Genomic DNA, 16,025 nt, shown 5'->3' with positions numbered 1-16,025 from the left:
ATTGTGGGGGTTATTGGGGATCAAAGGGTTTTTCTGCTTAACAGACAATTGCAAGCATGTAATACATCCAACCCTTCTCAGTCATCTTTAACAACCATTTCTGTAAGTCATTACACTGAGTGTAATTGTCAAGGTGCTGGCAGCCTCTGTGGGGAGAGGCCAGGGCTGCCCTGGCTGCAGTCAACACACCACAGGGCCCAGTCTGGCTACCAAATAGGGGCACCTCTGGGAAAGACGATTTGAGGTGGGGCAAAAAATATTGCACAGGCAGAGGATGAAGGGGGAAGAAGTGGGCAGCAGTCACCTGAACACCAAGCTGGAAGCAGGAGGAAGGTAAGGAGGTGCTGCAGATGCCAGAGCTGAGATTTTTGGCAGCCCCAGGAGGACTCCACACCAGCAAGCAGGCATTTCCCAACAGGAATCTCAGCCTGTGGAAAACCCACACTGGGTTTATCTGAAAGGACTGCAGCTCATGAAAGGACCCAGGCTGAAGCAGGGGGTAGGAAGAGCAGAGCCCACAACAGCTGTTACAGACTGACCACTATTCCCTGAGGAGGAGGCAGAGGAGTCAGGAGTGAAGGTGTGAAGTAGTGGGAAGGGAGGGTGGTGTTTTACAGTTTTTGACTTTGTTTCTCACTATGCAATTTTAATTTGCAATAAATTAAAATCTCTTTTGCTCTTGATGGTAACTGGCAAGCACTCTTCCCATCTTTCTCAAGCAATTAAGTTTCACTTTTCTTCTCCTACCAGCTGAGATGCTGGGGTGAATGAGAGGCTGGGTGGGCACACTCCCCATCAGTTATCCAGAGAGTAGGGCATCAAGTACAGGAAGCCTTGTGCAGAGGGCAAGCTTTGCTAAAACACATAAGCAGACTGGAATAAAAGTCAACCATTAGCAATATACAGAAAAAAAGCCACAGCCCCAACCAAGTTTCTTTCAAACGTGAAATTGCCAGCTTCACATTTTTGAGACTGGGTTCTGGCACATTTTACTTCTCTACCTCCTAAAAAGGTGTGCAATATTGAACTTCCAAAGACCTTTAAAAATCCTGCCACAAGAGAGATAACAGTCAAACCCTTATGAGAACATCTTGTAATGAACCTGCACAGCAAAAGAGATGTTTGTGACAGAGGGCTCTCTCCTTATGGCTGAGTTCTCTTATGGGTGAGATGTCGTTTGATTCATGTAGCCACTCAAGTTTTATATTATGTTTCATCCCATACTGGAATGCAGCAATCCTGTTTGCACACTCATGCATATACTTATGAACACTTTATGAATGAAAATTATAATCTTGACTGGTCAAACTGTTCTAACTTGTCACATAAAAATTTCAAGAGATGGCTTCCCAAAATAATACATGAAAAGTGCATTATCTGTCATGCAGAAACAGTAAAAGGATAATGTTAAAGATGAGAAATCTGTATTTCAAATGAGTATTTGTATTCTACTGAATGACACAAATATAAGGAGTAACTATCACAGGAATAGTTATCATGCTAAAAAGAGTTTGAGAGCTGCTTATGTGAAGACAGGACACTGACAATATGAGAAAAAGCACAATATCTTGTCATGTATTCTGCCCTATTCCCAAATTTTTTTCACTTTCCTGCTCCAAATTCAATAAACTAAACTACAATTGCTATAGGAGACTTTTATTCTGAACAAAACCAGTGAAAATACAATTTACACTAAAAGCCCAAGCTGAGACAAGTCATGTTGTTGCTGTTGTTACTTGCTGGCTGTTTTAGGTGGGATCCACTCGTGTATCTTCTTGCGAGTAGTGGAGTAAGGCACATACTGCTCAGGAGTGCCACTCACATTGAATTTATGGTTCTCCCAGATAAATTTACGAGCAACTGGTGGATGAGTGGTTGGAGGGTCATCCGTCATTGAGTGCAGCCAGCGATGCCTTAAGGGAAAAAAGACATATTGTTATTAAGGAACATCACATGATGTCTACCAAGCCTATCTCCTGACTGCCAAGGGTCCTCCTCTGAAGAGACACTAAGTATTTATTCTGAAAAAAATAATTTTAATCCAGTGTGACTTTGAATGAGACTACAGGAAATTTATTTTAATTTGTTTCACAAGCATAACTGATAAGTAACAGTTCTGCCTCCAAGCAACTGAAAGCACACCTAAGTTCAAATTTCCTGTTCCTTTGTACACTCAGTATTTGGGCAGAGTATGTTGTCACTTGTTTGTACAGCCTTTACCAGGCTGCAAGGTTAAGGCAGGCATTACAAATGACAAAACCATAAGGATTGGTTTTGTTGCCTGGGTTTTTTCTTTGTTAGGTTATGGAGATTTGTTTTTGGTTACCAGAAGACTATGCTGCACAACAATTTCAACGCTATTTTCAAAGCATACATGAGGCTGCCACTTGGGATACAGATTAACGACCTAAGTACACCTGAAACAAGCACATAAATATTTACTGACTGCACAACACAATGATTAATACCAATCAGTAATAGGGCAATTACCAAGTGATTCCAGTGATTAGCCTTTACCTATGAACTAAATGTCAATCTTTCTTTGTGCAAGCAACATTAATGATCAAGCAAAGCACTTTCCCTAACAATTTACTGAAACACTGCACTAGGGACCAACTGAATTGATTTCATCCCTCTCATATTTCAGTGCCTGAAGCAACTTTCAAATATGAATTACATTTTAATTACCTGTCAGTTTACATGTACTTCATACTGTGTGTAGTTATGACAAAAGTGAGGTTATGACATTTTTTGCAAGCTTATGTATTTTTTTACTGAGGTAGAATTAAGGAGACTTCTGCTAATCAGCTTTTGCAAAGACTTGACCTAAAAATATGAAGTCCTCTTTTCTAGTTCTATTAGAAAACCTAAAAATTCAGCCCTTAGTAACAAATCCAGCACACTTAATTTATACAGAAAAACAAAACCATGATAAAAGTTGTGAGAAATAGACTGACAGGTATATTCTAAGTCCCAAGAGCTCTAGAGAAGGTTGGTAATCTTTTCAAATTGCTGCTTGACATGTATTTAAAAAAAAAAAAAAGGGAAAAAAATCACAATTTTTGCTATAACTTCAGTACAAAAATGTCACTTTAAAAAAAGTGTCAGCCTAAAGTTCTTTTTCTATAAGTAAAAACCAAACAAAACCCCCACACTAAAGCATTGTAGGACTAAGGCCTCCCAGGAAACCGGCTTGAATATAAAATCAGATGGAACCATAAGATCGTTTAAAACTAAGAAGAAAAAACTGTGTTTAGAGGCAAAGAACAGCTTCCTGTGGGAAAAATGATCCACTTTTAAGTTTAGAAGTTATACACATGCATATAATGCTCTTCCTCTCTCCACACTCCTTTGTAAACCTGGTCTCATTCAAAGTGTAAATTTTGCATTGCTTTTATTTTTTTTTTAAAAAAAAAGATAAATGGCTAACAATTTCTGTCTGGAAAAAGGTGGCCCCATAGCACTACTAATCATTATGTGGTCTGATGACACAGGATCAGGTCTTGCTCAATTTTAACCCTGGTGTTTTAAACCAGCCTCTAAAATGCCCTGGCCACACCACACAAAGCTCTGTCACCTTGGGCAAACTCTCTTGACCGGTTCACACCTGTCAGAAGAATTCTGTGTACTGCTGTGCTTCACCTCACCTCAGGTACCACATGTCCTAGGACAGCCTGCATCAAGGTTGGCAGAAACATTGCAAAAAAGCTAACCTGACAGAGGAGGGACCCTGTGCTCACACCCAACAAGATCTGCACTGCTAACACAGAAACACTGAGTCTGTGGCATGAGAAAAAGGGCAAAAGAACAGTCCATTCTGCTATTACTGACTCAAGGACTGCATTTCAAAATGCTTTGCAACATCACTCCATAGGACCCCCAGCTTTTTAAAACTGCTTACACTAACATGCTGGCTTTAGCCAGGGTAGAGTTAATCTTATTTTTAAAAATAAAAATTAAGGCTCTTATTGCAACGTGCAAGGGATACTACTAATAAAGTGCATTTAATTCTTATGTGAGTGTGCTGCTTGTGGCTGGGGTAGAGTTAGTCTTCCTCCCAGTGGCTGATATGGGGCTGTGTTTTGGATTTGTGCTGAACACAGGGCTGATAATATAGAGATGTTTTTGTTATTGCTGAGCAGGGCTTACACAGAGCCAAGGCCTTTTCTGCTTTTAATACTGCCATGCTGTCAGGGGTATATGGGATGCTGGGAGGAGACACAGGCAGAACAGATGATCCCAACTGACCAAAGGACTATTCTGTACCACATGGCATCATGCTCAGCATATAAAGTAGGGGGAAGAAGCAGGTAGAAGGGGATGTTGGGACTGATGTTATTTATCTTCCCAAGCCACCATTACACATGATGGAGCCCTGCTCTTCTGGAGATGGCTGAACACCTGCCTGCCCATGGGAAGCAGTGAATGAATTCTTGTTTTGCTTTGCCTGTGTGCAGCTTTTGCTTTCCCTATTGAACTGTGCTTATCTCAACCCACAAGTTTTCCAGCTTTTACCCTTACAATTCTCTCCCCAGTCCCACTGGAGGGGGAATGAACAAGTGACTGCCTGGGGTTAAACCATGACACAGTCAACTTACAACACACACATGTTCACCTAGTGATAATTCTAGTAACAGGGGATAAGGATTCTGCACACAAATCCCTATTTAAGCACCTGTCATCATGCCTCAGCATCCTCATGCTCCCCAAGAGTCAAGCCCACCACCAGGACAGACAAAAACTTGTCAGACAGATATCCAGTTACAAAGGCCCTGAAAGACAGGCTGAAGCAAGCACAGCAGTAGAACTGTATTAATGCTCAGCTAAAACCAACTATATTCCAAGCTTGCATAATGTCTGGCACTTCTGTCATTACAAGTGTACTTGTCACACATTCATTCCTTCAAACATCAGAAAAGTTTCATGATATAATTTAACAGAGTTGCTTTACCTGTCATTTAAACTATTGCTGTGCAGCTTTTTAAGACTAAATCCATAAAATCTTTTAAATTACAGCATTTTTGAGTAATTAATATCTTTGGGTTTAAGATTTTCTGGATTTCTGTAACATCAACATGAAATCAGGCTCAAATTTAAACCTATCAGCAAAACCAATTCTTGAATCACATTTTCTCACTGAAAAGTAAAAATAAAATTGCTCACTGACAAGACGTGCCAGTACAGTCACAGGTATTGAAAAACATGAACAGATTTCAAAAGTTTTGGACAATCAATCCACTATGAATTATTCTTATATTTAAGAGTTTTCAGGGCTTCACCTGGTCACAAAGGATTCGCCTTAGAAGCACATGTGACTTACAAAAGCATTTTAGTTTGCAGAGTCTGTTCTCTCAAACAAAAGCTCCCACTTCCCACTTAAAATCTTGAAAACTTTATTTTGGGAAGACTTTCCCCTTGATACCTGCCTCAAAGATTGGTTTGAAGTTCTGGTATCTCAGATTCTACCCCCAGATGCTCAAGAAAAGCTTTTCATGCCCTAGATTGAACAGCATGAATAAAGAGATATGACATCCTGCAGATGGCCAGATTTCTACACAAACTCTGCCTATAAATGCATCATGGGGGAAAAAAGGATTCAAAGCAATTAATGACTGAAAACCTACAAAGAAGCAGACAACTTGGACAGAACGCAGAAAAATCAGGAGGATGCAAACAGCTCTGAAGAGGCTGAAGCAGCTTCCTGAATCAGTGAGCAGTCACTAGGAAGCAGACTGAGGCCAGCAAAGCCTTTGCACTTTTTCTTGTATAAATGATTAAAAGACACCTAAAAGTATCTTCAAAAGCTCTGAAGACTATGTAGAATTTTTTCCAAAGTTTTAACAAATATTTAAAAGCAAGTAGATTTCAAACTGAAACTACAAGGGAGCCAATTATATGATGTACAAGCTGTCAAACAAGAACTGATGCTACACAAACTCAGCAGCGACTACCATATGTGCATCTGCAAGGTTCAGGCACAGCCTGCCTCAGCTCAGTGTTTGCCAACTTGTTAGCATCCACTTTTTGTCACAAGTAAACCATACTGCAATGAGACAAGAGAAATGAAGATGTGGGTTCAGGTCATAGGGCAGAGAAGGAAAAAGGGACAACAAATGTGTTTATTTGTTTACACATGGGAGATAACTTTAATTTCTCATGCAAGCTACTACACCACAGTAATGAGATGGCATCCAATTTTTCTGAAAACATTAACTAGCATTTAATCGAGTTATAAAACCCCACAAATTTATCATGAAGCTACTAGAAGGACAGAAATGTTCCCACTCCCCTTCCTCTTCTGTTCAATCTTTCTGTTTTGTTTTCCTTGAAGGCAAACTTGAAAAGCAGCATTTTTAAAGGAGAATTGCACATCTCTTTACATCTTCTAGTGTGTTGTCACTTTGAGGTGCTACATTCCTCCCGGTCAGATCAACTAAAGAGGATGCAGACTATTAAACTGAAGGTAAATCTGCAATACATCACTATATGAAATAAACACTCCTGAAGCTCCTTCCAAAGATGTCAGATTTGCACCATAAGGAAATAAACCTCAAAGTACAGGACAGATACCACAAATACACAGGACAGTGCTGGCAAAATGGAGAGTCCCTACAAAAGGAAAAACTATTCTCAAATTACAGCTCTTCTTTCCTCACAGGTTGATACTGAAATAGCAATTTATTTTTAACTAGTGTGTACATTTACACCAGTTGTCAGTTTCTTGGTTCAAATTATTTGGCCAAAATGCAAACCAAAGTACATTACACCGGAAATACACTAAACAAATAGCTTAAACACACAGGCCAAGGATTAGTGATGCTGCAACGGAGACATCCATGAAAGCACTAAACACAGTCCCCACAGGCATTGCTATAAACGGATTTAACTTCCACTGTTTATATGTTCAAAGAGCACACCAGACCTGTGTGTTCAAAAATGGAAGCACTGAGTTCCAGCAAACAACATTCACTAGTAAGAGACAAGTATTTGGTTTCTCTCACTGTCTAAAAATGAAAAAGATGAATTTGTGTAGGGAAAAAATTGTGCCAAGTATCTTGTAAAGCATTAAAAGAAGATTAATATTTGTCATTCCCAAGAGAAGTAGTAAAAAATTATTTTAAAAATCTAATTAACTTGTCTACAACAAAGTAGATACCAACACCTGGGTTTTGGAAACAAAAAAAGCCCAAACCAAACAAAAAAACCCAAAAAAACAAAACAAAAAAACCCCACCAAAAACAAAAAAACAACAACAAAAAACCAAAACAAAACAATACAAAAACAAAACAAAAAAACCCAGAGTAAAAAAGAAGTTAAATAACTAGATCTGAATAAACCACAAGCCTACATATTCTAGTGTGGAAGTATTTTTAAAAAGCAACAGTCTCGATTCCCTGGAGAGTAGACATATGTCAAAACAACATTCTGATTTCTTTTAGACTGTACAATTTCAGTACATCCGTTGTCAAAAGATGTTACATCAATTATTTCAGAACACTGAAAATACTCAGTAACTCTTAAAATGGTATTACAATATGTTATTATATATAAGGAATTTTTTCTTGCTGCTTTTTCTTTTTCTCTAGTATCTGAGAAGGTAAAGGGTAGCATTTTTTCCAATTGTTTCCAGAACTTTTCAACACACCAAAATGCTTTTTTCCCAGTTCATCATACATGAGCTTGACTGTCGGTGATCATTCACATTCTACAATCCTGAAGGCACACAACTTATTGCAAGAAGAGGATACAACAACATACCCAAAAAACTTCATTGAGCTGAATTAAACTAACTGAATTCCAGAGTAAAAACATCAATCTTTAGAAGAAGCATTAGGATTACACCCACATCTAACAGCAGTACTTTAAATACTTCCCAGTTGGCCCATGGATGACAAACATGTATTGTACTATTATACTACGGATTAACTACTCTCTTTGTTAATATAAGGAATTTCACACAGTTTAATTTATTTCCAACACATTTCTGGGTCCAAAATAACCATTCGTTACCTGTTGCACAACTTTAGTATTACACTTACAGCAGCTTGTACAAAATATTGTCAGTCTCAATTCAGAAGTCTATGCCATGTTAAAAATTTAAGGCAGTATAGCACCAGATTAAAATTTTTAAGAAGTCTTAAAGGACAGCATTCATTCCCAGTCAAAATATTTCTATTTTTAAAGATGTCTCTAAGCTGTATGGAAATATGCATCAGTGATTTAGATGTGTCACAAGGCTAGGATTCCTGTGTAAGAAAAACATTTATCATGGTACACACAAATCTATCAGCAAGAATCACCATCCCCTCCCTCCAAAAAACCCCAAATCCACAAACATGACTGGTACTGCACAACTAAGTTTCCTGACAAAAATACCTTAGACTGTTTACCGTTTCGTGCTTCATTACATTCACCAGTCTTGAAAATAATGAAACGCTTCTTCTAAAGGAATTTTTTCCACATTGACAGGAATATAAGTTTTTCTACCTCATTAATTTCTGTGAAGCAAACAAGCTACTTAACCCTCGAAACATCACTTTGATTCTCAGGAAGATTACTGAGGTTTGTAAAGAGGCAACAAATATCCCATAAACACAAGCAAAGGAAAACCCAAAATAAAAACTAAAACCTGAGTGAAACAAGGCCTGTGCCTAAAATAAAGAAAATCCTAAAACCCAGCACAGTCTAATAGTGGATAACAACCAGAACCAAACAACAGTTATGCAGAGAGCAAGGCATGAACATCCTGGTGGCTGGAGATTCTAATGCCACTTCCAAAAACAATGCTGTTCAGTTCTTACCAAATGAGACAGAAAAAAAGCATTAACCACATTAAACGTAATGGAAGGCTTGAAGAGCTTGAAACAAAACTGACCACCGAGAGAGTCTACCCACACATTCCTCAAATGTTCCACTGAGAGCCACAATTTAGGAGATTTTATAATCAATCCCAGCCTTGGCACAGAACATTTGTCACAGGATTAATAAAAACCAGTGTTTGCTCAGTCTACCCAAACACTTCTCTTTTGAGGTCACCTTTTGCTGCTTTGTGGCTGAAGTACTACTCCTGCTCCTTAGGAATTGCATAGAGATTGTTTTTACTGGTATACATTGTTACTTTCCAGGAAAACAAAGCAAGGGTCAATGGCTGTGGCCAGAGACCTTCTGGAACTCAAGGCCGCACTGAATTATTACTGAAATGTATGAACAGAAAATAAAACCTCAGTAAAAATTATAGTTGAGTAGCAGTCAACATATGGTGCATCCTGGCACTTTAATGTTTACTACCACATCAATGTATATAAATTGAAACAATTATGCTCTTAGTGGCTGTGGGTTAAGGAATGTTGTTCCACCATTGCCATATGTTCCTTAGGTTCTTGCTTATGATGGAAATAACAAATATTTTACTTCTGGTGGCCCAAGGCTTTGCCAAACCATTAACAGGGAATTACAAGTAATAAAGCAAATTAGAAGACTGTCTTGACCTGCTCAATCTGGCTGGCAAAATGCTTTTCTCAATCCAAAAAGCAGTGAGTGCCTCTGCCAGGACAGTAAGCAATGAACATGAACGCAGTTCAACATCAGAAGTGACAAGTCTGAAATCTCCTGCTCATAAACAAGACAGCTATGACCACGAAAACTTTTTTTCTTAATCTTCTGCTTTGTAACATAAGAAAATACAAGGCAATTACACAATTGATATTACATATAATTACACATTATTGAGCTAAACAGTTTACCATTCAGGGGGCACCATGCTTCCATCAACTTCCCAGAAGGTATTTTTGCCATTCATTTCCTCAGTATATACAACCCATCTGTGACGACCTTAAGCAAACAAACAGAAATATATTAGCTCAAAAAAAAATTATTTTTCTTTAGGAAAATAAAGGAAAAACATTTTGAATGATAGTATCTACCATAATGGGCACTTATTTTTAAGCCAGAAGAGCCTTTATTTTTCTAAGTCTCCTGTATTTCCACTGTTACTGTAGTTTTAGATGACTAAATCTAATGGTCTCACAAGGTAAAGGGAAATAGGAACTTATAAAAGTTTTGGGCAGAGAAACAGTTAGGGTTTTTTTTTTCCCTCTGTTATGAGGAGTCTTTTCCAAAAGGACATTGCCACTGATAACCAAAGACTAAACTAAATTTCAGCTACACAAAACTACCAAGCAATGTTAACCAGCAAGTGCTTTCCCTGGTTACACTCCAAGTCAACCTACAGTCAGAAGTTAGCTTGGGCTGACCAGTGTGTCAATTGCTTATGTTGTAACCTCTGTTGCCTTTAAGTACTCTAGAACGTTGATTTGAAATCCCATGATTTAAGGTAACAATGTTTAAGCCAACTTGTGCTTTTTGCCCTGACCATGTAAGTGATAAGGCTGTGAGGCAGTTTTAAATGTAATTCTCCTTATTTCCCCACCTGCTACAATACCAGCCTTTAGGTCAAGGACCAAATTCAACTCTCAATCACATTATCATATAGCTGTACCTACACTGAGACCATATGACTGGCTTATATTTATCCCATATTCAGTGTTTCAGATCGACTGTGTTTGCAAATGAATTGAGGGATGCAGCAGAGAAACAGAAACTGTCAAAGCATTTCAGTAAGTCTAAGACTTGCACAAGACAAGTTGCAGGCAAGGAACAAGTTGTATTTCACTAGCAGAAAGCACACAAGCCAAGCTATGTGGGAGCTGCACAATTGGTTGGGAGGTGTTCACATGAGTACACATACCAAAGAAGTTTCTTTTGTCTTCATAATATTTGTTTCCATATTTGTCAATTCCTATCAGATTACCAGTCTTCAAATCATTGACCCTGTGAATTATCAAAACAACAGTTTCAGTTGGTGTCCTGTCAAAATGAAATTGTGACAGAGGTTTCTTAAGGGTATGCAAAGATATTTTTTAAAAAAACTATTCAAGCTTATGGAATGCAATACAATTACCAATTCCTGCAACTAATGTACACCCCACTGACAGGATGATAGAAGCCATACAAAAAGGCTTTCAGGGACTCTTGCTGATTTAACAGCTCATTACAGCAGAAGATAAAGCAACTCTACAAGGCAGTAATTTAACACCCACAAAACCTTAAATACTGTGGGAGTCCCAGAGGCACATGTTAATCCACTTAGTAGGAAATGTTACCATCCTTCTTAACTATTTGTAGCTATTATTTCAGCCTGAATAGTCATTGGAAGTGGTCAGTGCTGAAGCAGCGCGAGACCTCACATGTCTATGTGGGCAGTAACCTCCAAGAGAGGAGTAGTAATATTTTAGGCCAGTGCAGATGCTTGCAAAGGAAATACATGCTAAACCCTAAACTATAATTGTTACTTGCTTGCTTTTGTATAATTGTGAAAGATTCATGCATTCACCTTGCAACTCTGTGAGACTTATACTGACCTAGATAAGATATATATTTGAGTTTCAACACTTTAAACAGAACATATTTTAACATTATTGTAGAAATCAATAATTAAACTGAGCCTATGATTTACATTCTAGTGATAAAACTAATCAAAGTGCTCTTCTCCCTCTAGATCTGCAATTTTGCTTTTCTTTTTACTGACATTCCTCCCAGGCCGTATTAGATAGGGAAAAGTTTCCTCTCAAAGGTTTTAGTTGTTTGTTGTATTATGCACACTCTCAACTCAGTCCAAAGTGAGAGGAGGAACGTGCTCAGATAAAGTGTTTTTGTTGCCTTTTCTCAGAGGGTGCATGAAAGTGACAATCATTCCAGCAGGTTCTCATTTTAAACCTCTGTGGTGGCAGGAAGAGAGATCCTCTGACACATCTGTCCCCTGTCAAAGAAACATTCAAACACGTCTGGCTCAACTATACACAAAGTTCCCAGCTTCAGAAAAAGAAGAGTCATTCCTCTGCTGATCTCCCTTCCTTTTCCCCCCTCCCTTTCTTGCAAGTGTTCTTATGCCCTTGTCCTGACTTCGTGCCCTGAATACCAATATCAGACACTAAGAAGTATTTATGGCTTCCTGAGAATATTTTCCAGCCAATTTCACTGAATTTTAGATAAGGAGAATGTTTCCAGCCACAAAGGCTCTTAATAATTTTACTTTAGAGCATTTAAATCTTCTGCAGCTCCCTCAGTGGAAAACACAAAGAGAAAAGCTGGGAAATTCAGAGAAAGTCTCCTGACTTAGGTAAATAATTTTTTTCCAGTTACCAGTGATTGCTTCTTAAAATCAACTGTTGCAAGAAAGAGCACCTTGATAACTCTCCCTTTAAACACCAAGCCTATTCCTTGAGCTGGGATGGATGATTTAATGGCTTGAAAGGTGAGCAGGAGGCAGAAGCTGTTTGTGGTTGCTGTGGTCAGGAGGATTGGGTGTGATTCCCCACCTAGTACACCAAACTTCAGTCTTCTCAAGGAAAAAAAGGACAGCACTGCCCCCAGTCTTGCCTGCTCTCTTCTGTGTGGTAGAAAGGTGTCAACACAGCCTGCCATCTTAAACATCTTACACAAAAGATCTCTGAGGAGACACTCATAAAGCTGTGCTAAGGAGGAGGTGCTCTCATAACACCTAATACTCAAACTCTTACACACTTTCATTTTCCCAGCTCCTTTTCTTCTTGAGAACTGTCAGAGTAATAGCTACAGCCTGAGAAGGAAAATAAAGTGGAGGAAACAACCTGGGGGAGGCAGGGGGGTAGGTGTGACAGAAAATAGTAATTATAACAGCAGTGAAGTGCTAAAATACATGGGAAACCATGTATTGTCTTCCTGCTCAACAAGGACTAAAGTCACTATATGAAAACACCGACGAGGCCTGATCAGCACCTGTGTAAAACCCTACGTTTAACTCTTCAAAACAGATAAATTTAAGCCACAAGAAATAACAGAAAAAGGACCATCATGATGTGTGTGGGGGGGTGGAGAAGAAGCCTTCAAGAAGGCTCAGAAAGCTTGGCTTGTTCATGCCAACATAAGAAAGCCCTTAACATATGGCAGGCAATTTTGTATTTGCAAATCCCCCCTATTCCATATTCCTGACTTCCCAATATTGACTAAAAAAGGCTTTTAGCACATGGTCAGGCCTAAAAAAAATTACGGATATGTTCTAACACTTTTCCAGGACTACCTATAAAGATAATACAGATTACTGACACTACTATTTAGACTTCCACCCTACATTTCATCAAGGATCGGTATGAAAGAACAGTACCTTCATAAACCTGCAGCTTCTATTTGGGAGTAGCTTCAAGCATGCTGTATCACAATTTAAAATACTTGTCACAAGAAGAAGGTGAGATGTGAGTGAGGGAAAAAAACAGGAGAAAGTTTAATGTGGATAAGTGCAAGGTTCGGTAGTTGGGGGACAAAGACATAAATGGAAACAAAGGGTGCAACTTATTTTGCACAAAATGCCACTGGGGCTGGAGGGCATCCAAACCTGAGCATAGGTCAGCAGTGACAATCCACTGCCAAAGAGCAAACATGGCCTGCAGTTTGAAGTGAATTACAAGAAATAGAGCCAGTAAGGCAGATGAAGCAATTCGCTTGCTTTACACCACGGGATTTCAGCAGATGCACGGCTTTCAGATTTGTACAATTCAGGAAAGCCACTGCCAGACGGAGGTGACCTAGAGCAAAGAGCGCGATGAAGTGCACACAGAAGCACTGAGCGCAGCTACAGCAGAGATACGGCTGTGGCAACTGGACTACGGACTGGGACTGGACACCAGGACACCCGGCCCGGGCAACACCGACAGCTCAGCATCCAGGAACCCTCCAAGGTGCCTCAAGAAGAGAAAACAGCCGCGGCCCTGCCTGGGTACCGCTCTGAGCACAGCGCCCACTGCCGACAGGGACAAGCCGCCTCGGCGGAGAGCAGGGCACGGCCGAGCGGGCTCCTCCCGAGGCCTGCCCGGCTGAGGCGGCGCCCCCTCGCCCCCGGCCCCGCCGCTTCGCGCGGGCAGCGCGCCCGGCCCCGCCCGACCGCGCCCTCAAGGTGACCCTGGGGGCGGCGGTGGCGCAGTGGGGAGGCCGCGCCGCCCGCGCCGCTGCCGCGTTACCTCAGCAGCTGCATGATGGCGCCGCGGGCGCCGCCGTGGCCGCCGATGTGCTTCAGCGCCCGCTTCAGCACCTGCACGTACTCCGCCATGTTGGGGCGGGCGGCCGGCTCGCACCGCCCCGCCTCCCGGCCGCCCTGGGGGACAGCTGCTAACCGGAACCGGAACCGGAACCGGAACCGGCAGCGAGCACCGCCCGCGGCGCCGTGGTGCGGCCGCTGGGGGGCGACACTGGGGCTCGGCTCCCCGTCAGCAGCACGGTCTGGATCCACAGAACGATTCCTACTGCTTACACGGGAAGGTCAGCAACGTACAATGAACTTCAGACAGGGAGAAAAGCCTCTTTATAATGGAAATGTCTACGGACAACCCCTTACTTCACACAGGTTGCAAGATCTGTGGTGAGAAGTTACCGAGACTTGGCAGTAAGGAGTACAGCAGTGCCCGGATCAAGAATCAGGGCAGGAGACATCTCACCCCATGCAGACTGTGGGCTGTCTATGGGAATTGGGGATTTGGGAAGGGACAAAGCAGGAGCTGGAGTGAAAAATTAAGTAGATAGTGCTAAACCTTAAAAAAAAAGGAGACTGGGAAAAACCTCCATCAGCCAAGTTCACTGTGTGGAAATAGATCCATTTCAATGTAAAGTCTAATGGTCTGGGTTTCTACTCAAAATTTTGTAGTTTTAACACAAGTGGCTTTGTTTTCAAACACAAAACATAGACCCTGCTGGTTCTGCACTCTGCTCGAACGACAGCATCTCTTCTGCGACAAGTCTCAGGCTTCAGTATACTTGCAGCAGGTTATTTGCATTTTCACAGCCCAAAGTCTTAGAAAATCTATTAAATATATTAAAATTTCGTCAGTAAGTGTACATTAGTAGGCATAAAAACAGGGAGGAAGACTTACAGTCAGCATTCACTCATTGTCTTTAACTTCATCCACAGAAACCATTATTTTCATATAAACTGTGGATGATGTAGTTTAAATTAGGAAGCCAACTTTGGAAACATTGTATAGGTTCAGTTTCTAAGCCTATTCCTTAGCTTAATTAGACTAATACAACTCAGATAATTTTCACCGACTGTGAGTATAATTCCACAAGCAGTTCCTCTGCTGGCAGTGAAATAATACAGTTGTTAGTTGTGAGTTTTCTCCCCCAAGAGTTAAAATTACCTGGATCGCTTCACTGATCTATGTGGCACCATGGTTCTTTGAGAGCACTGTGGAGGACAAGGCTTTGTGATGCAAAGCTGGAAAAACGGATCAACTTCTTAACGTGACTTTGATGCTACAGAAGATTTTGTGGGGAATACTGTCTTAGTAGCAGGAACATTTTACAGCATCTTCTTTGAATTACATTTTAAATTTTTTGTACTATTTTCTCCATTACTTTAGTCAAGTGAGATCTACACTGAGAATTTCATTACCTCATAACTGCTGAAGTCCCATCACATCTACTTAAATTGCTTCTGTTAATGTGTCACTGTGCATGAAAAAGACAATCTGACTACTGTGTTCAAAAATTCTCCCTGAACTCGGTGCAAATGTCACAGCTGAATACAGTGGAATGCAAATTAAAGTATGACTTCCAAAGGATTTACTGGGACATCTTTGGGAGACAGCATTGAAATGCTGTCTTGTCACTCAAGGTGCTTATCAAACTCATACACCATATGAAATATTTAATTCCCAGGGTTTTAAAATTTAAGACTCTTGTTAGATGTTGATTTTTTTAACCCAAAATTAGCACATTGAACCTCACTGCCTCAAAAAGTCTTGCTAAATACATTTAACGCTGCCATGTTTTTCTCCTCTAGTTCAAGTACATGTCACAAAATTAGTGCCAGAACTCTTTTTCAAGCCTAAAAAAACCCCTTTAAAGTCTGAACACAAGTAACTGGCTTCGTTCCTAACAGAGCATAACAAACAACATATTTTTTGAAAATAAACAAATCTATTTCCTGAATGACTCAA

General features: G+C 40.3%; 1 protein-coding gene across 1 annotated transcript; it reads right to left on the bottom strand.

Moving 5' to 3' along the window:
• Positions 1 to 1,640: 1,640 nt before the first annotated feature.
• Positions 1,641 to 14,200, bottom strand: NDUFA12 (NADH:ubiquinone oxidoreductase subunit A12). The gene is made up of 4 exons (XM_033057136.2): positions 14,052 to 14,200; positions 10,748 to 10,830; positions 9,744 to 9,831; positions 1,641 to 1,913 (listed from the first exon to the last, which is right to left on the bottom strand). The coding sequence occupies exons 1-4, from the start codon at positions 14,138 to 14,140 to the stop codon at positions 1,733 to 1,735; spliced, it is 441 nt and encodes a 146-aa protein (XP_032913027.1). The 5' UTR covers positions 14,141 to 14,200; the 3' UTR covers positions 1,641 to 1,732.
• Positions 14,201 to 16,025: the final 1,825 nt, after the last annotated feature.

This window comes from Catharus ustulatus, chromosome 4 (genome assembly GCF_009819885.2).
Source record: "Catharus ustulatus isolate bCatUst1 chromosome 4, bCatUst1.pri.v2, whole genome shotgun sequence".
Classification (NCBI taxonomy): Eukaryota; Metazoa; Chordata; class Aves; order Passeriformes; family Turdidae; genus Catharus; species Catharus ustulatus.
Note: the sequence above shows the minus strand (reverse complement) of the source record. Positions and strands in the feature narration are given on the sequence as shown.